General features: G+C 38.0%; 2 protein-coding genes and 1 long non-coding RNA gene across 7 annotated transcripts; 1 reads left to right on the top strand and 2 right to left on the bottom strand.

Moving 5' to 3' along the window:
• Positions 1–2,439: 2,439 nt before the first annotated feature.
• LOC113682084 (alpha-1,6-mannosyl-glycoprotein 4-beta-N-acetylglucosaminyltransferase) lies at positions 2,440–8,469 on the bottom strand. Of its 4 annotated transcripts, XM_027199233.2 has the most exons (5): positions 8,157–8,469; positions 6,567–6,620; positions 5,986–6,042; positions 5,195–5,347; positions 2,440–3,948 (listed from the first exon to the last, which is right to left on the bottom strand). In XM_027199233.2, exons 1-5 carry the CDS (start codon positions 8,323–8,325, stop codon positions 2,798–2,800), a joined length of 1,584 nt encoding a protein of 527 aa, XP_027055034.2. In that variant the 5' UTR covers positions 8,326–8,469; the 3' UTR covers positions 2,440–2,797. The 4 variants fall into 4 exon arrangements, with proteins under 4 accessions (XP_027055034.2, XP_089064644.1, XP_027055035.2 ...); XM_089208518.1 differs by lacking the exon at positions 5,986–6,042 and having other exon boundaries at positions 2,652–3,948; XM_027199234.2 differs by lacking the exons at positions 5,195–5,347; positions 5,986–6,042 and having other exon boundaries at positions 2,652–3,948.
• A 3,073-nt stretch (positions 8,470–11,542) lies between these two features.
• On the top strand, positions 11,543–25,803 carry LOC113682042 (alpha-1,3-mannosyl-glycoprotein 4-beta-N-acetylglucosaminyltransferase C). Of its 2 annotated transcripts, XM_089208527.1 has the most exons (6): positions 11,543–11,755; positions 15,584–15,640; positions 22,493–22,543; positions 22,981–23,022; positions 23,618–23,770; positions 24,145–25,803. In XM_089208527.1, exons 1-6 carry the CDS (start codon positions 11,614–11,616, stop codon positions 25,284–25,286), a joined length of 1,587 nt encoding a protein of 528 aa, XP_089064653.1. In that variant the 5' UTR covers positions 11,543–11,613; the 3' UTR covers positions 25,287–25,803. The 2 variants fall into 2 exon arrangements, with proteins under 2 accessions (XP_089064653.1, XP_089064652.1); XM_089208526.1 differs by lacking the exons at positions 11,543–11,755; positions 15,584–15,640 and adding an exon at positions 18,996–19,302.
• On the bottom strand, positions 25,420–27,692 carry LOC149044544 (uncharacterized). The gene is made up of 2 exons (XR_016187370.1): positions 27,352–27,692; positions 25,420–26,237 (listed from the first exon to the last, which is right to left on the bottom strand). It is a non-coding gene; the product is annotated as an uncharacterized LOC149044544 (long non-coding RNA).
• Between the last annotated feature and the right edge of the window lie 147 nt (positions 27,693–27,839).

The raw sequence follows: 27,839 nt of genomic DNA, 5'->3' as shown, positions 1-27,839 counted from the left end.
TAAGTTCCAACAAGGGTTTGCACCTTGAACATAGCACGTGCAAGTCGCTCGCTACCCACGTGGATTGTTCTTTTATTTGGCCGCCCCGAAGCTATGAAATACTCTTCCAAGTCCTATCGGAGAATAAGATCAGTCAATAGTTTCAAGAATGCGGTCATAGACTAAACTAGAACACCGGAAAATGAACGAGAGGTAAGCCTTTCTCTTTTAAACGACTTCCTTGCTCTCCGTCTCGATTTGCACCCTTAAAGACTCAAATTGATTGATTGGTTGACCTCGGCATAATGAGTTGACTGAACCTCCATAGAAACCCAAACTACTCAAAAGGCATCTTTTAACTCTTCTCCTATAAATAGAAAGGCTTTTAGAACAATCGATTCATCATTATTATTTAAAACGAGACGCAATTTCATATCCCGTTGTGTCAAAAAACCCACATGTATTTAGTAATAAAAGAGTATTTTGAGTCACATTGTCATATTATTATTATTATTATTATTAATGTATTAGAAGAATAATCAAAATATTCAATTTTATTTTTTTCTGATTACTGTCTTTGCATGAAGAGAGAAAGACTGCTTTTAAACAAATTAGTAAGTTTTCTTGTGCGTTTTCGAGAAAGGTGACAATTTTTACTTTGCGGCTGAAGGAAAAAAGACAGTAAATAAGTACATCTTTTCGAAGGCGGAGTTTGAAGAAAATTTTCTTCTGAAAAGTGCTGTTTACGGCAACAATTTATTGATTGCAATTTCACTGAATGAAGCCGTGTAGCGTTGTTAATTGTATTTTGAGGATAAAATATTTATTAAATATATTGGTCAGTTTCGTTTGTTTTGACATTTGTGGGTTCCATCGCGCGGACATCGTGCGACAATGCCATTCCTTTAAAAGAAACTTGCCCTTTATGTGATAAACCAGTAATCGCAATCATCCTTAATTTCATTATTATTTTCAAAGTTTACCCAAAATTGCCCGAGTCGCGAAGGAAAACTTTGAAAACACAAGTGAAATTAATCCGAGCTCAGAACTTACCATCTCTCTTATTACTATCTACAAATATTGTGCTATCGACATTGCTGATCCAAGGCAGTATGCGTCCTGCATATGTCATATGAACTTCGTAACAGACCTCGCTCACCGTGGAGTCTCTGTGGCTCAGTGATTGAGCATCGGTGCGCGGAATCCGAAGGTCTGAGGTTCGATTCCTCACGGGAACTGAGAATTTTTTCTTTGTCCCACGCTCGTGACAAGACGAAAAAAAAAACATCCTCTAATGAGAAAGATGTTTGCGTCTTATCACGAGCAAGAGTTAAAGAAACGATTCTGATTAGTTCAATTAAAAGCGTTCGTTGATACTATGAGGATTTAGAGTGCCGATTTGGAAGATAAATTTTTGTTCTAGTGTTTTGCGACTTTCCGAACTGCCTAGATGTAGGGAAAGGCCGCAAACTGCCATAAGCTGTTTAGAATGATAAGGGAGATTAAAGTGTCTAGCGACTGGTTTGGATGCGTCCTTGTCATTTCTTCCCACGTCGCGGAGGTGTTCTCGGAATTGGTCACCTAGTCGTCTTCCTGTTTCACCAATGTATAGCTTTTTGCAATAGGTGCAAATTACGCAATAAATGACATTGGCGGAGGTGCACGTAAAGTGACCGGAGTCGTCACTACATAAAAGACGAAGTCTGAGAAACTGTGAAAAAGATATGGAATTCTTGACGTGTGATGGATGCGAAGATGAATACAGCAAGTAACTGTATGAATCTGTAGGTTTGTAGTATTAACACTAGTGCGTAAGCTGTTAATTTCAAAATAACTTTTGATGTCTAGAAAAGCAAAAGAAGTGTCGGAAGTTTCCCAGGTATATTTAAGAGCCGGTGAAAGGAATTGACGGCAGTTATAAATTGAATGAGCTCCTCTCTGGTAGAGGAGGAAGCGCCGATGCAGTCGTCAATGTAGTGGCCGTAGAGTTCAGGTTTGGGGCCGTGGTATTGACTAAGAAATTGGTGTTCGAAAAAAGTTACGAAAAGATTTGCGTAGCTGGGACCCATTTTCAAACAAACTAATGGCTACGCCATTACCTTTTTGTAGTAGTTACCACAGAATGAAAAGCAATTGAGTGTAAATACTGGTTCGGCTAGACGGAGTTGTCGGTTACAGGGCTAGTTCCTTAACCTTTATTAGGGATGGATAGAACTCATTTCAGGAGTTTCCGTTATTTAAATAAAATTGAATCGTTAAGGCCTGAGGGAATATTTCAACACAAAAATCAGCGAAAGAAACTCACGACGTTTCGACACCGTCGGATCTCATTGTCAAGTAAGTATTAGCTTAGTTTTTGCATCATAAAAGGTTTACAATGAAGCGCATAAATTATTTGGGCAGACATTATTATTGCATAATTCATCAAAACTTCGTGGTGCCCAAGATGCAACTTGATCATTCAAAGGAATTCAAAGTTTAACAAATATATCAAAATGTATCAAATAATAAAAATTTTTCCAAATTGAGAAAAAATAAGTAAATTGATAGCAAGTCGTAGTATTCAGTAGAGTAGAAACGTCTTTGAATCAAACTGAAAGTTGTAAGTGATTGTTATGAGCTTGGGAACTTGAAACGTTTGGATCTCAAGGTCAGAACAGTGTTCTACCCCTCAGCTAGCTTAAGAGAATTTAACTTAATGAAGAGGTGTTTCACATAGCGAATAATAAATAAACGTGCATAGATGTGACATTTGTCTTCGAGTTGCTCCACATTTCATTCACGAGCTATACAACGGCCATTCAGATCGTACATTTCTTTACTGTTTCTCTTCCCAAACGTCTATTTCCCTCAGAAAGAGCCTCTCATTTTGATTCTTGGTAACCAAAATTCGTAAACAATCAATCTTTTTGTTTGTAAAAGTAACTTGAGCTCTGCCATCTTTAAATGGGACAACTGTGTCAAACTTTCCACATGACGACGAGTTTGTGCCAGAGACACTGAAGCTTGCCTGCAAAACACCAGACCTCAGAAAATCTTTCATGGCTAGATTTGACCCAGTATCCACAAACACTTTTCTAACAGTGACGGAGGAATTAAACTTTATAGTTACATGATCATCGCGCTTAATGTTTTTTCCCCAGAAGTGTCCAAGTCCACTTCGGTACGCATCTTGAGGATTCCCTTCTTTCGATGGGATGGACGAAGAAACTTCTGCTGAAGGGTTCATTCCGCTGTATTTTTGATCGTGCTCGTCAAAGTATTTATCCATGTAAATCGAATTTTTTAAACGGCTCTTTTCTTTGAGCGAAGAACGGGCACCAAGATGTTGAAAAAAAGAAGCCGCTGGCAGTATATATTCTGCATTGTCAGGTACCATGACCTTTCGCCAGTGCATCATCAACCAATCACCGGGCATTTCGTCATACATGAGATAAAGATAAGATGCAATGCTCCTAAGATCCTCTGACTGATAAACTTTTGCAGTGTGACCCATCCTAGAAATATCCAACATTGGCCAAGCCTTTTTTTGAGATGAAATGAACTCTTGGATCTTTTGAAATACACTCGGAGATGCTTTGACGTCATCTTCGACATGCAGGTAGTAGCTAGAAAGTTCATAACAATAACACATCAGAAAGGCAAAATCTATGTTCTGTTTTGAACGCCAGTAAATTCTTGTCAGAGAATCACCAAATTTCTGCCTGAGGCTCGTTAGCCGGGGATAATATTTTGGCGATGTTTTAATTACATGCAAAAGATCTTCTCTGATTTCTTTGTCAAAGAGCTTTGACAGTTTCTTTATTGTGTCCTGCTTCTTTTGCTCTTCGAAATCTGCGAGGAATACAACTATAAATGTTTGCTTTCGGTGATCGTCATTCATGTTGTCCAGTAAACTTTGGATCGTTTGGGGAAGATATTCTACACCGTCAGGCCGAGTTACCGTCGTCAACCCAATAGCCATGTGCCCTAAAAAAGAGTGAGTATGCCTGGGTAAGGGTGAAAGCATTGACTCTACAGATCCAACTGATTTATAGTTCTCCCTTCTGACTACTATAAATTTCCTTCAAAATTAGTAAACAGAACATTGCACTTTATCAAGGTCACACAAGCGTTGATTCAGTTGTCTGGAAGCCAATTTTTGCTGTGGGACGAAGTTTTTAGAGAATGAGTTCATAACCTGAATTAAAGGAGCTAAATTTTTCAATTCTCTGAATAAAGATATCCAAATTGTTGGCACACTTTCCCTGTTTAACTAAGTTAACTCCCTTATTGCTTTTTTTTCTCTCTTTTCCCAAGCTGCTTAATTATAAGTATAATTTTGTTTTAGCGCCTGCTATTGTTGTTGTTGTTTTATAAGTGTGGGTTCCTTCCTTTTTAACATGAAGTAACATTTATTTATTTTGTAAAATATGAGGAAACCTGTAGCTCACACCAGACTCTTGGTTTCTCTACACTTTTCCTCGCCACATCTTAGATTTTCAGTCATTTACTGAAGAAATGTAAAATGGTTTCCGTGTTTACATAGCCTGATGTAAACACGCGGGAGGTTGGGAGAACACGAGATAAGCGTAGGAAACCACGACGGGAAGCGAAGTGGTTTCCAGCTTATCGAGTGTTCTCCCAACCTCCCAAGTGTTTACATCAGGCTATGTAAACACGGAAACCATTTTACATTTCTTTTATAAAATAACTAATGAAAGCAAAACGAAAACTGTGTTTACATACGCTCATGTAAAATGGTTTTATGGCCAATCAGAGCGCGCGTACTATTTGAATTATTTTATAAACTATATTAATGTATATGTAACTCCTTTTATTTCTTCTCGTGTGTTATAATTAAAAAATGGCAAAATAAACAAATAAACACATAAAACAATTAAATAAACCTCGTCCCACCGCCTCACTTGCCAGTCAACTTAAGCCTTATTTTAATCGATAAATGGGTAAATAAGTTATGCTTTAGTGACTTAAAGTAACTAAAATCACTAATCAATGAATAAATAAACAAATAGAGAAACAAAGGAATGAGTGAACGCATGAAAGGTGGGAAGTTGGTTGAAGGGATGGACGTAAGTACGTGCGGACGGACAGACGGACGGACGGACAGATAAACGAGCACCATCCTGGGGATAGACGAACAACCCTATGAGAAAGTAAAATCTTTAAAATAAAATTGAAAATTGCATCCAACTGATCTTGGCATATAACGTACTTTGTTTACAAGGATATCGCCCAAGCATATTCACAGCTGAACTTCTTAGATATTCACTGCTTGGGCAAAGATGATCACCCGTTTTATCCGTGGCCCATAAACTCTGGGTTGAGTTAATCACAGAACAGTTTAGATTTCGGAATTCTCTTGTCTCTGTAATTGAGGAGAAATCAGAGTAACTATTCAAATCGGTTTCCACGCTTTGCTACTGTACATCTCTATTGTAACAATGTAAGCTCAAATGCGGGTGAAAAAAAGAAAAAACTAACCAAGCTCTTAGCGTTTCTATGTGTTGCAATAGAGACGGCTCAAATCAGAGAGTTCTTTTCTAAATGCATAGTGACCACTAATGCAAAAGAAAATTCAAGGGCTTTAGGATTTCACATTAACATCTATCAGAATATGAAATCGGAGGGTGTAAATCAATTTTAGAACAAACAATTCAAACTGCAATTATAGCAATTAAATGTTATAATGAAAAGGAAAACTTTTCGAATAAAAAGAAATATATTTCTCTGCTGCCATGACGGGATAATACCTCCCTGTCAAGAGACTCAACAAATATCTCTCAGAATTTCAAAGAAACAAAAGGAGCATCGTGCAAAAAGCTCCCTTTGCAAATTCGACATGTTAGCGGTCTAGCAATCTAATGAAAAGGATTTTTAGCCACGCAATCATGCGTCATGCTAGCCAGGAAAAATTGTTGAGAACATATCGACAAAATCTTGGTTGGACATTATTCATCTTCGAGATGGTTTGTAAGTAAAAAGTGAGGCTAAAAGGATACCAACTTTCTGTAACTGAAGGAACTAGTGTGCTTGGCAGGCTGGGATCATTTTTGTCCTCTTCTGATTTAATGAAGAAAACAGAAAAAAATGGTTAACTTAATTACCGACTTAAATTGCTATGATTCATCTTTGCTTAGCACGCTCTATTTTTTATTCAGCTCCTCATTGTGCACGTGCTTGCCAACAAGTTTAGAGTTTCTGAAGTCTATTCACATAAATTACAAAGAGTTCAGAGCAGCTGCGCGCCTGATATTCCAGGAAAGTAGACTTTGTCACGTCACACCTCTGCTCAAGTCATCTATCGAAGACGGATTTTAGACCACGTATTCAAGAGTCATACTATGAGCCAGGAAACGTTATTGAAAACATATCTAGAAAGTATATTAAAGTTCACACGGCAACCAGGTGGACAGTCAGACATAGTTTGACGCTACTCTGGTTTGCAGATTTAATGACTGTAACCGAAGAAGTTACGATTCATAGACCCAACGTTTCGATACTCCCGTCTAGTGCCTTCACCTTCTAGAAAGTCTTGGTTAGGCGTTATCTATCTTGGAGATGTTTTTTGGGTAAACGATACCTACTTTGTGTAACTGCAGGAACTAGTGCGGTTGACAGGACGGGATCATTTTTGTTTTCTATATTGACGGAGAAAAAAGAAAAAAAAATAATTAACATAGTTACCGACTTTCATTGCTATGATTAATCTTTGCTTAGCAAGCTATAAACTCGTGGGCGAGAAACGAACGATACTTTCTAAAGATTTTGACACAATTCCATAAATCAAGAGAGTTAGAAGTTCCTAATGTTATTCATAGTACCCTTACCACTGTACTGTCTCTCCCCTCCCCTCTTCCCCAACCGCACTCTATTACTGCGAACAGCTTTGATTCCTTTTGGGCTTTTTTTCAGAGCGAAAATTAAGAAACAATGAAAGAAGTTCACCTCACTATCATCTCAGTCTGTTAAATTTTTAAATTTTTTTATCTGACAATCAATATCCTTTTTCATCAATGTCAAAAGGTTCACGCTTCCATGTTTGAAGGATGATTTTTGTCGATATTTATACGTTTTGAAGCCATTGAGACTGAAAACTTTCCCACTTAACCTTTTGGAATGTGAGTCATTTCGAATGAAATCCAAAGCAACTGTTTTAAAGAAAGCTTGTAGTTCCCGGAGGAAATATAGTGCTTTTTCCCAAGGGGGAATATTATCCGAAACGTTAACAATATGCAAATTTAAAATTTAGGCTTCTGGGATGTTAAATTATGAATGAAACCTTTCTCATGTAAACTAAACACCAATATAACGAGCTTTTCGAAACCGCTTTGCGAATTTAATTTTTAATAAGCGGTAACGGATAAATCGCAAAATGCATTGCAGTCTTATAGTAAACGACTTCTCTGTAAAACCTCGAAAGCTGAATTTCGTTCCCGTCTTCAAAAATGTTTTACATGTAAGTGTAATTACTTTCGCTTACGTCTATCAAAATATAAAAAAGTTTCCGCGCCGTGCTAAACCAACTTATGCTAATTGTCAATACCTTAACAAGAGTATCTTTGTTTCTGAGGATTAAAAAAAATACACAAAGAGGCAATTAGGTCTGAGGGAGGAAAAAAATGGCGAGTGGTTCCTTGAACAATTATGTATCTCGCAAACTTTCATCTCACCTCGTAATCTCACCAGCGTTCGAGATTAGTCTCGAAGTCTGGCACTTCTTTTAAAGTTGACAAAGTCAGGGATTTGTTATTAAAACTGAAATAGTACTTAAAAAAACCAAGCTATTGAAGCTCGGAGTTATTAATTTGAGCATCGAAAGTCTGTTAACTGCTTTCGTTTGAATATTCCGCAGTGGAAAAGCTGGTTTTCAAACCAGCGTTTCGAAGTCTCGTGCGGAAACGGAAACTGAAAAAAACACTAACTATTTGGCATATTTAACATGTGAAAGTAAAAGTAAGGGAAATTTCTTTTTATTCAACTGCTCTACTGGCACGATTGAATTCTTTTCCAACTAACGAGGTAGTCATAGGATTGTTTGATATTAGCGGTAGATGTGTATTGCTTTTGTTATGTTTTTGTCAGTATGGCAGAATAAAAATCAGCCGCCCTTCCTTGTCAAAATGTCATTTTCCCGCTGAGCTTTCCTAAATCCGAGCTTTCCTATGGTTACTTACCTCTGCTACAAACGCACTTGTGTTTCTCGTCCTTCTGAAGTTGTTCGCTGTAGTGTCCCACATATAGATAGTAATTTCCCATGAAAACACTGCTTGCTATAAATATTATTATCAATTTATCTATAAACTTCGAATTCATTTGTCGCAAAATTCGTCTTCTTGTATGCATATTTACAATGTTATGCTCGTGGTTGTCACATGTGTTATGAACTTTCGGCCGGCCAACTTCGCAGTGATGATAATTCACCTACAAAAATGTATTTTGCTGTAAGTTGTTAGCATTTGTTTTCCTTTGTTTTGCTCGGCCTTTGTTTTAAAGAAGTTCATAACGCAGTTTTCTCTCAAAACCAATGCAGTCGGTTAGCTGTTCTCTCAAGAATGATAGCAGCTGCATTGAAAATATACCACATGACCAGTAATGCTCTAGCATATTATAAGTCAGACCATGAAATACGAGACTAATTGTAATCCTCTCTCGAGAGGGAAAGAGAGAGAGGACCCTGGTAACAAGCTTGAATCACAGCATGACGCACGTAAATGAAAATCTAACATGTCTTTAATTTTTTTAGATAAATTGGAAAAACAAATGAAATATGATTAGCGACTTCAAATAAAGTTTTTGTCTGGTTCAGCAATTGAATGTTGTTTCGCTTTTGCCTTTTTCGATCCGTTTTCTCTGTCGCTGACCAGTCTAACTTGAACACTGCAGTGTACTAAGCCTTCATAGTTTGCGTATTCTTTTGACATTATTTGATAAAATGTCATCACGGCAGAATAGGAAAGGTCATTATTTCACTCTCAATTCCAATACCTGAATATCATTCCACTATAAAATTGCAAGTCTGAACATTTAATTTGTCTAACGCAGTATGCATCATTACCAATGTCCATTAATTTCTACGTACATCCAAAATAAATAAGATGCAATACTTCTGAGATCCTCTGACTGATATACTTTTGTCAGAATACCTATTAAAAATGTCGATAATTGGTCAAGCTTTTTTCTGAGATGATGGAAGTTTTCTCCCGTAAATTGTAAAGCAGGAGAAGAAGAAATTTGATAAATGCGGAGGTATTGAGATTTTTCGGTTATGCGGTTTTGGTGTTCATTGCAGTTTGCGGATTTTCTGTTTTTTAAGCATTTGGTTTTCGGTTTTCGCGAAAAATACTAACGGGTTTTCGGATTTGATATCCGATGCGGTTTTCGGTTTTTCCTATTTGACCTATTTGGGTTCCGGTTTCTCTTCGATCTGAGCGGCAATTACGCGCCTCCACTCACAGGCAACCCAAGCTCCAGCTGTGAGATGATCATCTTGTGCAATAACAGTCATGGCGAAATTATAAGAGTTTGTCTGGGAATATTATTACGACCGCTCTAATGAATTAAAAAATATGTCAAATTCTCAATAAAAAATACCTCACCTTACTTCCACAGCGTATCACTTGTTATCTGACCGCTTACTTCGATGAAAAGATCCCATTTTAGCGAGTTGTCCATTTCGAGGTTTTCAACGTACATAAGAAAAGCCCGAGGCTGAACACTCCATTTCCGAACGCCCGATCCGAGAAGCGAAAAATCCCAGCGCAAAATGACTGGGCGGCCAAAAATCCAACGCAGAATCCAAGTACATATACTGTAGTTTCATTTCAATTCACTACAAACTCAATCTTCCTCGTGCAACCGACGCTAAAGCCGCAGTTTGCTTCAAAAATTTCCAGTTTAGAGGTGTCTAACAGCCCGCATACACATCAACCTTGACACACGACAGCGTAAATACTAAAACATGGAACGACCTAAAACCACCTAAAACCACCTACAACCACCTCAAAAACATCTACAGCCACTCGCAAACTATCTAACACCATCTAAAACAAGGCATAAATGTCTAAAATAAGGCGAGACGACAACATGTAACGTACATGAAATACGAGAATCGAACGAAACCTCCACCTCCCACTGAAATCTTACTCTCCCTGGTCCCATGTATAATCAACCATCTCACGAAATGAAATGAGAGAGCAAGCCAATTATATATTTTTATTACCTCAGTAGTAAAAGACTTAAAGAACTTTACAAGCAGACATTTTGGTTCACGTTTCATTTGATTACGTTATGGTCCAAGGTAGTGTTTAGTGCAGTGCCAAGTTACGGTGTTGTCCCCGGCGAGGCGCAGTTTAAAAAGGAGGTGGGGCTACCAAGCTGGTTTTCAACGGTCGTGTGTCGAGGTTGATGTGTACGCGGGCTAGGGGGCTCACGCGTCTCGAATGACGCCCAAGACTTTGTCCATCCGTAGGGGTTCACGCGTCTTTAACGACGAATATGGTGCAGCAGTAAGACAAAGGACAGTGTGACAAGAAACAACAATGGCTAAGCACGGAACATTGCTATTCTTTATCAACGCCACTTCGAAGTTGGTGACCAAGTTACAGTCTGTTACAGGCCACACGTGACTGACTGATTAAACATTCCAATAGAATCTTTAAACTTTTAGGTCTTAGTTCGCAAATGGAAATGTTAGATCAGGGATTTTCGATGAAACGTTCCAGAGCTATAGCTTTTTGCGACCGCAAAATTGCAATCTTATGAAGGACTTTAATGCGAATTTCCTTAATTTAACTGGGCTCCATTACCAGCTGCTGAGTCCGCAGAGACCACGCTCCAGGTCCTCGAGAGAGCAGCTGAAATAAAGCCTATAATTTGAGCAGATACTAGAAGATACGAATGCCAAGTCCATGGCATTCACAGATACTGTGATGAAATTAGTGTAGTTATGCTCCACTTGTCATACTGCATCGGATCGATAAGAGTTTTAATAACAGGGATGTGAAAATGTATCGGTTTTGACAGTTTTGCGTGCGGTTTTCGATTTTGATAGAATTTTTTCGGTTTTTCGGTTTTAGATGATTTTTTTGTACGGTTTTGCGGTTTCTAATAGGCCCCAATGCCCCCCTCATAAATGGAATCATAAATGTTCATGCTCTCACTTCAAGTAGCGATAAATCAGGGCCCAGTTGTTCGAAGGCCGATTAGCGCTAACCCAGGGTTAGATTTTAATCTGGGTTTCTTTATTCCTTTACTCTAAAGCCTTTTTGGGAAAATTTTCAATGTCCTTTTCAAATAGTCATACTCTAGACAAAAAGAATTCGACTGAATTTTCTTTTAAAGCTTTTAGATCTGAAATCGGATTTCACACTAACTCTGGGTTATCTTAACCCAGCTTTGAACAACCCGGCCCAGGACAATAAGAGTGAAATTACCCCATTTGAACTCAAGTTTTAAGGCAAGGGAAACACAAGATAAGTCACTGTCGTAGTTACAGAAATATGTTTGTTCGGTCACACAAGCATTGCACGGTAAGCTTGTTGTGTGACCTGGCAGCTGGCTATTTGTTACTTAAGTCGTGTGAAGAAGGAAGTCTTGTTGTGCTGCACCGTACATTTCTAACGATAGTTAACGATGTGCACCGGGCGGTTTGTGTTGCGGCGAATTTACAAGATGTTTTTAGCATTAATATTCCTGACGACATGTTGCCATTTTGTGATTTACATCCTTCCTTATTCTGAGAGAAACAACGAAAATAAGTGTGTCTGCGAAATGGGTAAGTAATGGCATCATCTCTAATTTTGGTTCTCATTGGCGACTTAACGACGAAACAAGAAATTTTATCAATCGAAAAGCACTATATATCATTACGATCACTTTTGTTATGTTTCTGGCGGAAACCAAGCTTTCGCCCCTTCGCAGTTATAAAATTGTTGGACCAGTTAAATTTCATTTCAAATGCGGCTCCTTACACATAATATGCTCAACATTATTTCGACCACAAATGCTTATTGGAAACAAGTGTGGTTATACCGGGGTATAAGTGTACCTGTGTGTGCTGTACTCTAATTCGTCTTTTTTGTTCAGGCTGAAATAAGCATCAGAATAGTTATGAGTACAAAAGCGCGGGGACACTTTGAAACAGCGGCGATGATTACAAACAGACCATCTGGCTTGACATCTGCTACAATAGAGAGCGCACTTAAAAAAATCCTGTTTCCACACTTTGGAACTTCGATTGCAGAACTGATCTAAGCCATTGTGGTTGTTTTTTTCTTTAATTATTTTCATCGATCAAACTGTATCAGCTTTTATTCAAGTTAACCAAGGTAACCGAAATAAAGTACAATCATTTTACCTTAAAGTACCTTGCAGTTTAACCCCTAAAGTCCCAATAACCTCAAATAAAATTGTCTCAAAAAATTATCACAACAATTCCTTAATTTAGCGTAGTCAGCGAGAGCTACGCTTTCTCGAGGGTTCAACTTCATTCAGTATCATGAAGAAAACTGTTAATTCCACTACCGGTACCATTAAAATATGTTAATGAACTAAAGTAAACAACATGTGACAGGTACAAAGAAAACATAACCTGAAATAGATGGACTCTGGTCTCCGCTCTTTTTCACGAGGAAAAGAAGCGCAATTTAAAATAGAGATGAACAAAGCGGCCAAGAATGGAAATAATCACGTACTCTCTCATAAAATGCCAGATTCCTAAGGTGAAATTGCACCTTCAAACGGACTCAAAAAAATCATTCGTTTACATGACAATATCTAAGCGTTTTTGTCTCCTTACATGCGTCTCTTTCAAACGAACAATGACAGAAACTGCTGAACCCGCTTGGGACTCACAACAAGACTCTTCTTTGAACCGCATAAATTTGTTTTCATTCTATTGGTTGTATTTTTCTAAACGTTACTGTCTAAAAAAATCCATAAATGTTCTAGAAATTCTCAAATTTTCTGGATATCCCGTTTGATTCTAAAAATCCTTAAAAATTTCCGGATTTTTGTAGCCCTATTTCGCATTAACAATGCCTCGCCGGCATATTTGAAGACTGCTACGTTTTGTAATTCTCATCATTTCCCTTAATTTCCGAGAAACCACTAGGCTGCGCCTCTGGTTTTTACCATCATATCTTTTCAACGATCTTCAAGCCTCAATTGAAAAAAGCGTATTGAAAAAAATTTTGGTCGATTACTTTCTGCATAACAAACTCGCCAAACTTGACAAATTAAGAAACTTGAACACCGATACAGGAAGTTCATTTATATGATTGTACATCCAAAGTAAGTCCGCAGATTTCGTCCAAAATAGGACGGAAGCAATATCGCTCGGAAAAAGACGCTACCCGCCATAATTTTCCCCTTCACTCCGAGGGTTAGGGTTAGGGTTGCTTAGGGTTAACCCTAGGCAATTACTGCTGTTATATAATCCTAAGAAAAGTCTTAAGTTAATTTATTGTTTCTTTAGAGGGCACGGTAACGAATCTTGCAATCTGAATGGTTCTTTACCCGGTCAGTATTTTCCTATCTCTACCCATGGGCCACGGTAACGCTTTCGTGAGTCGCCGAGTACATCCCAACTTTCGTTGTCATTTTTCATAAATATACCTCGTTTTCCAGCTGGGCAGTATTTTTAAGCAAACACGTCGGTCACTACCTCAAGCCGATAAATAACTTATGAATCCTCCCTTTTCTCTCTATCGAATCACTTTGGTTGACAGAAAAATATTGGTTTCAGAATGAATTTGTATAAACAATAGTGTCAAACGTTGGTTGACAAGCGGCCTAAAAACCGTCTGCAATTAATTTTAATTGTTCACAAAAAGTACCCAGAAAGTTGAAACGTGAGGTATTTGGTTACAGTTAAACTGAACGATGGAACTTTCATTCATTTAATATCTGAATTTTCTCGAGCAATTTGTTCATAGTAAAAAAAAAAGCCAGCGAAGTTTTAATTTAAGTTCTACAACAAATATACGCTCCTGGTGAGTCTTTCCAATTCCGTTCAATGTAGACATTTGTACCTTAAATTGCACAACAGGAATTGAAAGAATTGAGAAAAGGCTGCATTAAATTCCCTTGTGTCTCGTTGGAGTGTGCCGTTCGAATTTAGTTTTTGTGAAGGAAAGATCAGAGTTAAACACGCCATTACAGCAAACAAACGAGCAAACTCTCACAACTTCAAAATAAAAAATTGAGTTTACTCACAATTACTTTCCTCGCCGTTTACTTAATGAACAGAGGTAAATCTTCGTACATGAATGAGTGGTCGATGAGAGTAAATAATACTTTCCGTTAGATCATTAACTGATTTTTAAGAAAACATTGTCGTGACAGGCCTTGCCAAACTAGTTCTGTTGGTTTTCAAATGTTCCTACGATTTTTGTTTTCTTGCGCGCTCTCTAATTGACAGGTGTCAGATTGTGACAGATACTTGTAAAAATAATGTTTCAAAGTTTGTTTGGAAGCCTTTTAAATCACCTTTATCGTTACGGAAATGAAAATGTTTCGCTGAGGCATCTCTCTTAAATTTGCATCATCTCTATTTTAACTACCATTTACTCACTCAAAAATTGTTCAGTTTATGGAAGATCTTGCCGTATTTACGGCCATAAGTCATTCGGGTTCTTTCGGAAAGAATGCTGAAAATGCCTACGGCCTCGTGCAGTATTTTAAAGACCTCGGTCACAGTTTTTCACCATACGGACCTTCCAGCCGGCAAATAACATATATATACTCTTCATTAAGATAGCAGACCTTGCGTTCACAAGACTGATCCCAAGGACTACCTTTTGCTCATGCGCATCGTCTCCATACTTCTTCAAAACATTTGGTTCGATGGACTCGTATCCAGATCCTTCCGTGAAAGGAATAGTACCCACACACGTCACTTTTTCCTTTGACGTTTGGTTACATGAAACTCATTACTCCCTAACATCAGTATGCTAGTTCTCCCTACTTTCCTCTCAACGTTTTCTAAGCTACTTACAAGGAGAACTTGTTTAACGATCATCGTTACATGGGTGATAAAGTGAGGAGAAATTATATCCTTATCACTCCTAAGTCTTAAGGGTTAAAGAGTTAAATGGTGAAGTTTGCGGCTTGTCCGTTAAAATCTACCAAAGTACATTATGGGTGGCTTGAAGTTGTTGTTGTTCGTTCTTTTATGAAAAATATATGCAGCTGTGCAACAAGCTGATGGAATACTGATCCATTGTTTATGGAAACACAAATAAATGCTTGCACGAAGCTCTGTGAATTTCGTTCATTTCATTTCAATTTTCTCTTTGCCTGACGCAGCACCATCGATCCTTTCAACCGAGAAATATAACCGGCTTGGCCCAAACCCCGCCATGTACCCATAGCGGTTTAATGCATGTAAACGTTAGTTTGGGCGCCGATCAATGTCCAACTCGAGGTGGGCAATATAGAGAGACATTATAAAACACGAGCGTCTACGAAGATAAAGTATCGATAATGTTCATTTTAAGACGGATTTGTAGAAAAATTACACTTAGGCTCAAAGCAAAAGTTTTGACGTTTCTTATAGTGGGCACCATTCTGATAGCACATTTCTTTCTTCTTGATCGAATAGGACAGTTTGAACAATCAGAAAGCCGAGATGACACAAGCAAGCGTGCTGCTAACATCGGTAAGTGACAATGAACTCTAAATTGCAAATTCCCATAGCCAGATAAAAACTTATCATTGCAAAATTCATCGCCGAATAAAATTCAGGCAGTTTCGCAGCCGTACGCCTTCACAAAATCATTTACTCACTAAACATGACTGGAACGTCATCAGAGAGGAAGACAAAGGCTCTAGAAACGCTTCTTTCCTCGGCCAGAAGGTTTCTTATATATCCAAACTTTCAGAACTGAATATAACTTCAAATCTGGTAAAATTGTTCCTTCATGAGACCAATGTGACAAAAAAATTTGAAACGGGCCAACAGATTAGGCTGCGAGGACTGAATTGTTGAGCAAAAATAAGCTTACAAGTTGCCTCTCATCAATTTTTACCTGTTGACAACCACATGTGCCACATGTAGGTAAGCCTATATGATGAGTACATTGTACTTTGGCAAATCTGTACCAGAAACTTTTTCATCTCGTCGACTCAATGCTGTTGTACAATTAATTACCGATCATACTTCCGAGTAGTCACAAACGTTTCACGTTAGTCAAGATGATTTAATCGAACGGTTGTGAATATATGGAAGTCATATATTTGAACTGCGGTTAAAGACGTGAATATGAAAGCGATCTTCGCAGTAATTAACACAACTTAAGTAGTGGTGAGGAGAAGGCCTGAAAAAAATTCAGGCCTGTACGGGATTTAAACCCATGACCTATGCTATATCGGTGCAGTGCTCTACCAACTGAGCTAACAAGCCAACTGGGAACTGGGAGCTGGGAACTGGGAACTGGCCACTGTGCTGGTTCCAAATAAACCCGTGAAGTGGTGAATAAACGGTTGTGAATATATGGAAGTCATATATTTGAACTGCGGTTAAAGACGTGAATATAAAAGCGATCTTCGCAGTAATTAACACTACTTAAGTAGTAGTGAAAAGAAGGCCTGAAATCTTAATCGTTCTGTCAATTTATTTGTTTCTAACATTACTTTTGTTATCTCTTCCAAAAAGATTGTTTCCATTCCACTAGTTGCTTTTCTCTAAAATCAGTTTTTGCCAGCGGTTCAAAATTTATGAAATTCTCAGAAAACATTGCATATTCAAAGCTCCTTGTAAAGTTTTGCTTATATTCAAAAGTTTGGTCCCAATTTTCTCAATTTCGTGATTTGAAAAATGGGACCTAACTTACACTTTGCAATTTAAGATTTGTCAGTCGGCGGTTATGTCTGGAAAGCTCCAAATTTTTCTGTGTCATTTAATTAAGAAAAGTCGATCCGTGTAGTTTGCGTGAGAAGTTTCGAAAGTCAAAATTTGCACTTTAGCAGATTCAATAGCTTTCGAGTTACTAGTCTATATTTGCATCATGAGATTAATCAGCAGGTTTGAAGGTTAAAATTTTGTGTTGAGAGTTCCGATCGTGCCGAGCTGTCGTTGTTTCGAAAACTGAATAACATTACCTCTTGATAAAGTTCTGTTATAAAATCATCTTATATTTCCAAGGGAGGTGCAATCGAAGTTGCTACCGAGCCACTATTTTTTGTTCATCATCGATGTTTAGTGTTTATAAATATCGAAATATTGTTTCGATAACTTAATATTTTCACAGCGCGCGGTGAACCCATATATCTATATATTTCTTATCAGACACTTCAGGCGTTTTCGTATGTAGTATCGCTGAGTATTTTTACGAGTTTTTCTGTGTTTTGACGAGCCCATAGGGCGAGTCAAAATACAAACAACGAGTAAAAATACTAAGCAATACTACACACCAAAACGGCTAATCTATCATCCAATACTTTTGATGCACTTATTTTAAGGCAGGAAAAGGGAAGCAAACAGAGAAGCGGTTGGTGACAGGTCTTGCGTAATGCTCGCGTCGGATTGGCTCATGAGACGTCAACTTGTCACATAAGGTTTCAAAACGATTCAACGTCGAATTTTATTTTCGATCGTTGGGAAAACAGATTTGTATTAGACCAGTATGGGGCTGTGTGGAAATTTTACCGCGGTTTTTTAAAACATTTAACGATAAAAAATTGCGATAAAACATTTCGTAAAAGCATATTAAAAATATGTTGACGACCTTTCGACGTTTGGCTAACGTCATTATCAAGTCAAAGAGTGAAAGATAAAAAATGTTTAAACACTAAAAAGATAATAGATAATGGAATGTTCCGTTTGAAGCCAGCTTAAATTCTTTTATTTTCAAGTTCACTCCCCGTATAAGTGAGAATTGTTTTTCGAACTTAACAAAGGAACAAGCAGGTAATTTAGTTTAGCCACCGTAAAGGGTAAAAAAGCTGACGTTTCGAGCGTTAGCCGTTCGTCAGAGCGATATCGGTAAAAACGTCAGCTTTTTTACCCTTTACGGTGGCTAATTTACGTTTTCAACCCAGTTTACCCCTTTATTCAAAGGAACAAGCTGTTTAATTGACAAGGTAAGAAAGAAAGATTACGAACAAGATAGAAGCTTTGTTATCGAGTTTTGCAGATACCTTTTCGCGATCGATTTGCATCGGCTTTCATCGAGAGCAACACTTATTAGTTTGTAGTATTCTCTTGTATATCCTTGTACACTATGGGGAAATAAGTATAATGTTCTACTGTCTCAAATCATAAAATTACAAAACAAAACGGTTCGTATCATAAATGATGTTCCTTTAATGGATAACTAACTCTACACTACGTATCCCTAAGTCTTTTGAAATTTCCTGATATTGTTAAACTGAAAGCATGTTTCTATTTTTGTGATTCATTTCCACAATGAAAAGTTTCCTGCTATACCTGCTTTACTAGTATCTGAGCTACAACTTCAATACCCGCGATGCATCATCTCAGTAATCAAGTAGTCATACCCTCATTTTGAACTAATTTCAAGAAATTCTGCCCGAAATTCTGCCCGAGCGTTGTTTGAAGATTCTTTTGGAATAGTATTCCGCAATTAATCAGATACAAACCATGTAAAAAGATGTTTAGAAAAGCACTTTTACGCTGGTACCTTGCTCAAAACTAATAAAACGTCATCTCTTTGACAATTTACTGAGCTATTTTTATAAGTTTTCCTTTACTTTCAACTAAAAATTACAAGTTTTTTTGTTATACTGACGTAACTTAAGGGGTTCAATGATTGTTTCTTTAAACGTGCCAACTCCTTTCCTTCCTATATTTAATGTGACCTAATTTAAGTGGTGTCATTTTGTTTTGTAAGTCTTCTTTCCTTGAAAAATTTTTATTTTTTTTTACTTACATTTTCACCTTGTATCTAATTCTGTATTCTAATTCTGTATAAATAAGTATATAAATGCTCGTACAAATATCATTAATTTATCACCCTGGGGGAGAGAGAGAGGGACATATTTGCATGTCATGACTAAGCAAGGAAAGCAGTTGAAGCGAGACCGCACAGGTGTTCTCTCTTAATTGATATTTCATCATCAGCAAGCGCAAGTCTTTACCTTGAAACTCGAGCGTCAAGGAGAGTAGAGCTAAAGAGATGTTTACAATGAGACGAAGTTTTCGTCGAATCAACCGGCGAAAGTTTGTTGTACGAGTATTGGTATTGATTATCGCGAGCACGTTTTTCATAGGAAATTTTATTCAATATGGACGCACACGACGACAACAACACATGCAACCTCAGAGGGAGAGTAAGACAGAAAAATGCGACTGTAAGATCGGTAAGTGACTATGGATCTTAGATATAAAAGAAATTCACGGGTCAAACAAGAGAATGACCTCCGCCGTGCAGTGAAACCCAACCAAGATTTTCATGACTTGTTTACCGCAACCAAGCGAAAACTAGTTTCTAATTCAGTTAAGTTATCGAAATATCGAGCCACTTCGGTGGGAAATTTCAAATGAACTGACCGTCAAACTTGATGTATCGTTTATAGGCTATGGATTCGGCAGTCCAGATCGAAAAGCGAAAGCGAAAATAGCCGGCCTTATTGCTTGATAATAGTTTGTCCTGCATACCATGAGTTTGTAGATGAGAGCACTTTACCAGACTATGGATGAATGATACCTGATATTAAGCAAATAAGTTTAATCAGAAGGCTACATTCCTTGTCTGAAAGTGTCACAATTTCCTCACAGCCCCATACTACGTTATGCATTTAGTTCTTGGATAGAGAAAACGATGACAAAAAAAAACAGATTTGTTTTACAATAGTATGGGGCTGTGCGGAAATTTTATCATTGGACTGAGTGGAGTGCAATTTGGGCTGAAATCATACGCGTGAATTCATAATCGAAGAAGCGTGCAGAGCAATTTTGATTTGTAATTACTTAATTACAAATTACTTTGTTATCATGTTAACTAGATACTGGTCTCCATCACAACAAGGTCACCTTCAGCTTCACTCCGAATCAAAGGCTTGGCAACTAAGTTCACAATTGTAAAATGGCCCATTGATTATAGCAGTTTGAGTGTGATTTGTGCAAAAAGTTTAGTTTTAATTCTTATTTTAAATTTAATGAACTCCAATCTCTATTTCAAATTAGCCCAGGAAAAGGGAAACCAATTTTTGGGAGGGGGGGGGGGGCGTGGCATCAGTGTTTGTGATGGCCTGATCACGATTTTCTTTTTAATGCAAGTCAATGCTCAGTGTAATCGATTGTCTGTCAGGAAACTTTGCAAACCTCCATATACTTGATATTAATTCAAATGGCTCTCTTTCTTAAAAACATTGTGTGGCCTTTTTGCTAGCAGCCATGAATTAACATAAGTGTGTGTTTCACAACATTTCAGCTGGTAATTTTTGCAGAACCACTATTTCTTATAATTGAATTATGGTTTACTAAAAATCATACCACTAAATGTGAATAGAGCACTGGCAAATAACTTCACACTCGTTTGCACATAAATGACATCATACCAAGGTTTACAGGTATGTAGTCATTTAAAAAGGTAGATGGCAAACTCTAGACAACTATAGCTTGACATTGTGTAATTCCAGAAAATATCCATACCCCCACCACGGAGGGAATTTCATATAGGACCCCCCCACCCCTTCGGATTTTCCATTTTGGGGTAGCAGTGGTAGCCCCCCACCCCTCTGGAATTTCCAAAGAATTTTCTACCACCCCCTATACCCCCTGGAAATATATTTTTTTCTCGTAGCAAACAACAAACAAGAGGGACGTGTGATTTTGTCGCGTGTATATTCGAGAGATGGCGTACACGCGCAAGGTAAACGTCGCTAACTAGCTTATTTCAAGTGATTGAGAAAATTTTAAAGGTTAGGTTATTCACAGGAATCTAAAACAGAATCAGTGTCATAATTTCACATGTACTTTTCCAAGATGGAAATAAAATTTTATGATTCCTGGTGAATAGCTATTCTTAACTGAACATGTAGAGAATGCAATTAGTATCCCTATCGCATGGCTGGCAGTGATAGGCATCAAAATCCAGAATTCGCTTTATATTACCCACAGGCGCTGCCTGCTATATAACAGATATGCAATAATGACCGAGCATGAGGTCAAAATGGCTGGATCCTAGCCTCGTTCTTTTTTATGTTTTTATGGATCCCGACTTTGATCTGGTCTATAATCATAATCAAAGGGCACCTTTGGCCAATTCACGGATAAAGTATTAAAGAGATATATACTTGTGAAGTTGCTATCTGTAAACTAAGGTGTTAAAAAGATAGAAAGTAGAACCATTGTAATTATAGAAATTATAGTACTTGAGTATGCGATGGAAACCCTGAACTAATATTTAAGTGGTAGAAATGGCAAAGAGTGATGAAGCAAAATATCGCGCATAATCACTCCAGGCTGACAATAGCCATTCCACCTTGCACTGCTTCTACCGTGGTTGCAGCATTCCCACATGCGTAAAGTCCTTGTAACTTATGGTAAACACACGCATGTCACACCAAAAACCCGCTTGAAGCAGAAGAGGCCGATTACTCGCAATTTCTCGTAGCTTTGAATTTCCCTTTTGTTTTTCAGTACACGCATATGCTTGTATTTTTTTTTTACACGGTTGCGATAGAAATTAATTGGAAAAGTATTCCTTGAATTAGGAAGTCGTAGTGTGTTTTGAGTGAAAAAGATCGTCAAGTGATCAAAACAACATCTGCCAGATTATGGTCTCGTGCTTGGCAACGACTTGTAGAAACCGATCATATTTTATTTTTACCATCAAAACAGTCACGTTTGCATAGAAAAACAACAAAACGAGACGACCATAACGGAAAGACCGAAATTGGCGTAGCTGCTGAGAGAAATAAAGCTGTAAATCAACATTTTTTTTTTCAAGTCATGGGTACATGTTTCTGTGGGAATTTCCACCTGAACAGCTTATTTGAAGATAGAAAAAAAAACATCTATCTTATATATTAAAAAAGCTAAAAATATTCTCAAAAAAAAAACAAAGAAACAATTTCAAATTCTTAACGGCTTGTTCTGTCACTCACAAACTCTTCGTGAGTAGTCGTTATGTTTAGCGCATGGCCGATTCGAAGACACTTTAAAGTTGGTCTTTAAGTTAATCATAGCACTAATCAGAACATTCGAGGTCAATCTCAATTTAGTAAATGTCGAAACAGCCGTGTAAAGACAATATCGCAACGATCGATGCAATCACGATGGCGCCAGGACTTCGGACTTCTCCGGATAGATAGATCTCGAGTTCGGAGCCTACTAATTACGACTAATTACGAAGAGTTCACGTCAATTTGCATATCCCAAAGTGCCCCGCAACAACTCGTTTCTGCGCTATCGCGTATCCACGAGTAAAACGAGAAAAGGAAAAAGAAGCCATTTTGACTTCACACTTGGTCAAAACACATAATATAGAACTGGTTTGTATTTTTATTTGTTTATTTGTTTTGTTGTGCTTTTTTTCATCAATAGGAAACCAAACTAAACATCTCCCTTCCAGCATTGAAGTCCCTGTTGAAAAGGGTACGTATTTTGATTAAGACCGCCACTTAATTTTGCTCTTCTCTCTCTGCTGCTGTCACTCCCTCTTATTATAAAACTACAAAACTAGATGAGTGGCTATTTGGCGATGCAGTGCCTCAGTAAGTAACCAACGTTTTGGAGTAACTATGACGCCATGCTCTGAGCAACTAAAAAGTTCTCTTAAGACAATTTCATTGTTGAGGCAAATAAACATTATAATAGAAATGATGGTCAGTATTCTGAGAATCACAGTACTCGCGTATCAAGTTTGTCTCAAATCCAATCAGACTTCCTACGAGTGTAAGTATTCTTGTTGTCGTTTGAGCCTGCTAATGGCGAGCACAGTTGGGCTGCTCGATATTGTTTACAAAAATAAATGTTCGGTTTTCTTATCTTGTTGTTATTTTTATTTTTTCCTCGTTCATTATAAAACAAAGCTGACCATCGCTATCCCAGCAGTGCGTTTCATACTACAAAGGGTACGTATCATCCTTACTTTTTATTTTTTCAACCATCACGGAGGCTAATGCCTTCTCAAGTTTTCTCCACATAATTTCGTGCAGAAAATTTGTCATTTTTCATATAAAATCTATGAGTGCTATTCGCCGGGCTGTCTTTTTTCCTTCGTTTCCTTCTTTTTTACTGGATAATTTGGAGGTATTTGAAGATGCTGTGTTCGTTAAATCTAACCACACTTATTGCTTCAATTTCTGTGTTACCTTGGTGTTGCATCTGTTATTTTGTTTCTACTACGCATGTCCCAAAGGCGTTTCTTGAAATCGAATTGCAAGAAGGATAAGTTTAATGATAGATGTAATTGAGTGTACGGAAAATGACGATCTTAAGCAGTGCCGGATGTAGTAGTTGGTGGGATTCCGCGCACACAAAAAACCTATTCTCACCCCAGTTGAGTGAAACACAGTAGCATCAGCTCTTTACTAATTTATTTTTCAGCATCTTACTCAGAGCGTATGCTTGATGGACGACATTGCTAAGATGCGCGTACCGTGAAGGATTCGCGATAGCAAAGCCCAGAATTTGATTTAGTTATTTCCTTTCCATTTTTCTTGATAGAATCAAGAAACCTTGGTGACATCAACGGTTCCGTGGTGAATGAAACCGAGCATTTATGGAGTCCTGACAAAGCTAGTCATTCTCTTTGTCCCAGCAGTGAATACATGAGAAGTTCAGGGGTAAATAAACTCGGGCAATATCCTTCTGCAAAAAGTACGTATATGTTAGGATCAGTCGACTTAAATGATCCATTTGATACAAATTTTTTTACAACGTAGAATATCACTTTCGGAGATTGTCTTCAGTATTTTCATTTGAAAATGATGCTTTTTGCTATGAGTGGTGGTTTCAGGAATTGGCTGGTGTCAAAAATTGCCATTTCAGAGACTATTTCTTCTTAGGCTGGTATCACTAAAACTCGCAAAAATGTTTCTTGCCAAGTTTCGACTTAAGCCACAATTCAACCAAGAGGATTTTTAACTGATTTTCATGGAAATTTATATCTGCTACAAGGAAGGACTACAAATTGGATCTTGGTAGCTAAAGCTTTCAAATTGACTCAAGAGTTCCCTCTCGTTTACTTTCAGAGCACATGACGATTGGTTTAACGACAATAACCAGACCTAATGGAGTAAACTATCTTTCCGAAACGATCCAAAGTTTATTGGACAACATGAATGACGAAAACAGAAAGCAGACATATATAGTTGTATTTCTCGCAGACTTTGATAAAGGAGCGAAGCAGGTTACCATAACCAACCTTTCAAAGCTCTTTCACAAAGAAGTGGAAGACGACATTTTGCATGTAATCGAAACATCGCCAAAATATTACCCCCAGCTTACGAACCTAAAGAAGAAATTTGGAGATTCAAAGACCAGAATCTACTGGCGTTCAAAACAAAACATAGATTTCGCATTTCTTATGTGTTATTGCCACGAACTTTCTAACTTCTACCTTCACGTCGAAGATGACGTCAAAGCATCCCCGAGTGTATTTCATAAGCTGCAAGGATTTATTTCATCTCAAAAAAAGGCTTGGCCAATACTTGACATCTCTTTCATGGGTCATACTGCAAAAGTTTATCACTCAGAGGATCTCAGGAGTATAGCGTCTTATTTCTATCTTTTGTACGCTGAAATGCCAGGCGATTGGCTAATAAGACATTGGCGTCTAGTTAAAGTTCCTGACAATGCACAATTGATTTTACCAGTGGCTTCTTTTTTTCAACACCATGGTGTAAAGTCGTCTCTAAAAGAAAAGAGTTGGCCGGTTAACGCTACTTATGATAGATATTTTGATGTACACGATCATAAATATTGGGGAAGAAACCCCTCTGCAAAAGTTTCCTCGTCGATAAAACCCAATAAAGGGAAACCTCAAGATGCTTACGAAGGTGGCTCTGGATACTTTTGGGGAAGAAACGTTAAGCGCGATGACCAGGTGACTGTACAGTTCAATTCTGTCGTTAATGCAAGCAAAGTGTTTGTAGATACTGGCTCAAATCTAGCTATGAAGGATTTTCTGAGGTTTGGTGTCTTACAAGCAAGCTTCAGTGTCTCTGGTACAAGCTCGTCGTCATGTGGAAAGTTTGACACAGTTGTCTCATTTAGAGATGGCAGAGCTCAAGCTACTTTCAACAAAAAGATTGATTGTTTACGAATTTTGGTTACCAATGATCAAAATGAGTGGCTGTTTCTGAGGGAAATAGACGTTTGGGAAGCGAAATGATAAGCAAATATACAATTTGAAAAGTTAGAAATGGAGCGTAGCTAAAGACCAAGCAACCACTCCTCACGTGATCGATGATGTGAGGAGTGGTCGCTTAGTCTCCCAAATTCGAGGCTTGTCGACGGAAGGCAACTTTGACGAAAATGGATGTTTAATCGACTTTTGTGTCTTGGGAAGTTTTTCGAAGAACCACTCAGAAAGTAATAGAAATGCTACGTACGTCTTCATTAATGAGTAAGACTTCAAAGATGATCAAATTCATACAAGGTTGTAACCTTGTAAAAGTTAGGAAATGGAGCGTGTAAGGTAGAGCGTTAGGTTGTAACTTTTTTGGATTTTTAAAGAAATATTTTACGAAGGCAGACATATTTCAGATTAAAGAAAGGTTTTCTATGGCCGTGTTTAGATAAGGCCAAAAGAACATAAAAAAACTCCTATTTTTCAGTTGATTTTGGAAAGTTTCTGCTTGTAGACTGAAATTCGTATTTGTAAATTTTCGATTAAAACACTTTCGCCATATTTGAACTCTATGCTTATACCGATGACTAGTTATAGCCCCATCGAATCAATCAGCAAGTAACAACATTTCTCGTACGGTTAACATTCTGTAGCTCGTGCCCTCATCTCCTGTTCCAGGCAACGCAATTTGCACTCCCTAGTTACGCCTTATTTCTGGCCACAACTTGTCGGCGGAATCTCTGTTAGGTGATGAGCTTGGGTTAAATAAGTAATCCACACCTTAGAGAAAGATGTTGTCGTCTTGTCACGAGCTTGGGAAAAAGAAAAGATTCTGAGTCCCCATGAGAAATCGAACCCCGGACCTTCGGGTTCTGCGCTCCGATGCTCTACCAATGAGCCCCAGAGACTCCATGGTGAGCAAGGTCTATTACGAAGTTCATATGACACGTGTCTGGCATACTACTAGGATCAGCAATGTCGATAGCGTAATGTCTGTAAACAGAAATGTGAGAAATGGTGAGTTTTGGGCTCGGTAAAGAAATAGAGAAATCCATATCCTGTTAAACGATGATAATAGATGAGAGAGGGCAGGCGAGTAATTTCAGATTTGCTGAGAGTGTAACGCAAGGCCGATTTAAAATTACGAGCGCCATTTCCTTTAAAATGTTCGGATCACTCGCAGTATCTAAGCAATTGCGCATGCACCCCTCCCCTGACATTAATCCCACCAGTTTTCAGTTGACTGTGGTTGTACGACATCTTCAGTAAACTATGATGGCTACGGGTTATCAGAGATCTAGCCCCTATTTCGCGACCCAAACCTCTCGCGAAATCGCTGCTCGTTTCAAAGCGCACACAATTCTACCCTGGGGCTGGGCTACCAGGAGCCACTTGAATTCACACATTAGGTTATTGACCCAATTAACCACTTCACCCAAGATGTTATCATCAATTATCATTATTATCTGCCATAAAATTCTATCGATGCAGTTATGTTAATTCCTATGATGTTAGTTTGAATAACTTGATATAAGTTCAATTAAATATTCTTTAATTTATAATACTCTTTATCTGTCTTGGTCACTCATCGGAGTTACAGGGTTAATAAACGAACTTACCTGGCTGAAAATAACACTGTTACGATGCGGTGTTACGTAACAAACTCGAGGTGAAATTTAGGATTGCTAATGATTTAGCGACCGTGTCAAATTTGTGGACGAACTTGTTTATCTTTCATTACGTTTAGGGTTTAGTCTGCTTTTATTACGAAAAACACTCAGCTAAATGCATAATCTGTATGAATATGATGTTGACATGATATTGCAGTCACTGCATTTCTTATGAATATCAGTAGCTACGATGACATACCCCAATATCAAAAACCACTGGATAAAACGACTCGCGTGCACAGTTCTATTGGACTCATTTGATACTTGGCCGATAATGCGAGTTAAAACACTGGTTATTATCACGAAGGCGTTTTTTTAAATTATCTGAGCGGGCAATTACTGACCGCCAGCCAAGCAACCAGTGAGCTCTCAAAACTATAGGTCTTCAAGATGCTTATTACATCATCCTTTTCTGTTGCTTTCAAGTAATTACTCACCAGCGCCACTTTATGGAGTTATGCCTCGTTCTTCAAAGACTCCCGGCACATAGAAATGAAGCGGTCCATAGAGGCAGGATATTCTGCAGTTGCTCCAGAACGAAAAACAGTAACACACATAACAATAGCTGCAGGCAGAAAAAGGGTGGTTTTTGTTCGAAGAAAGCATGCGTGTATGCACCGTGGAGATTGCATGACTATTTCCTTTCAAATTGTTATTCGAGCAAGATTATGTCACCATGACGTCTAAACAAAGTTTAGCTAAAAGATAGTCGAGTTAATGGTCAAGTAGTGATATGCGACAGATGTCCTTGCTGATTTTTGGAAATTATGGGTTTTTCGTGCGTTTCGTTTTTTACAAAAACAAGCTTTTCTGGTTCTTGTTTTTCATATTGCATATATTACAGTAGGTCATTGCGTGGCCCACACGACCCGGGCTAAATGTCCGCGTCACCCCACGATTCATTATGCATTCAATTGATTGATGA

Source organism: Pocillopora damicornis, chromosome 6 (genome assembly GCF_964200805.1).
Source record: "Pocillopora damicornis chromosome 6, jaPocDami1.2, whole genome shotgun sequence".
NCBI classification, from domain to species: Eukaryota; Metazoa; Cnidaria; class Anthozoa; order Scleractinia; family Pocilloporidae; genus Pocillopora; species Pocillopora damicornis.
This window is presented reverse-complemented; position numbering and strand designations above follow the sequence as displayed.

Bases quoted from the DNA above. Each gene is read 5' to 3' on its own strand.
- LOC113682084 (XM_027199233.2), bottom strand. From the start codon at position 8,325: ATGCATACAAGAAGACGAATTTTGCGACAAATGAATTCGAAGTTTATA. The intron at 6,621-8,156 runs GTAAGTAACCAT...CCGTCAATATAG, and splicing joins CAAGTGCGTTTGTAGCAGAG to AAAACAAAAATGATCCCGTC. The intron at 6,043-6,566 runs GTAGGTATCGTT...TCATTAAATCAG, and splicing joins AGTTCCTGCAGTTACACAAA to AAGAGGACAAAAATGATCCC.
- LOC113682042 (XM_089208527.1), top strand. From the start codon at position 11,614: ATGTGCACCGGGCGGTTTGTGTTGCGGCGAATTTACAAGATGTTTTTA. The intron at 11,756-15,583 runs GTAAGTAATGGC...TTGATCGAATAG, and splicing joins TAAGTGTGTCTGCGAAATGG to GACAGTTTGAACAATCAGAA. The intron at 22,544-22,980 runs GTACGTATTTTG...TATAAAACAAAG, and splicing joins TGAAGTCCCTGTTGAAAAGG to CTGACCATCGCTATCCCAGC.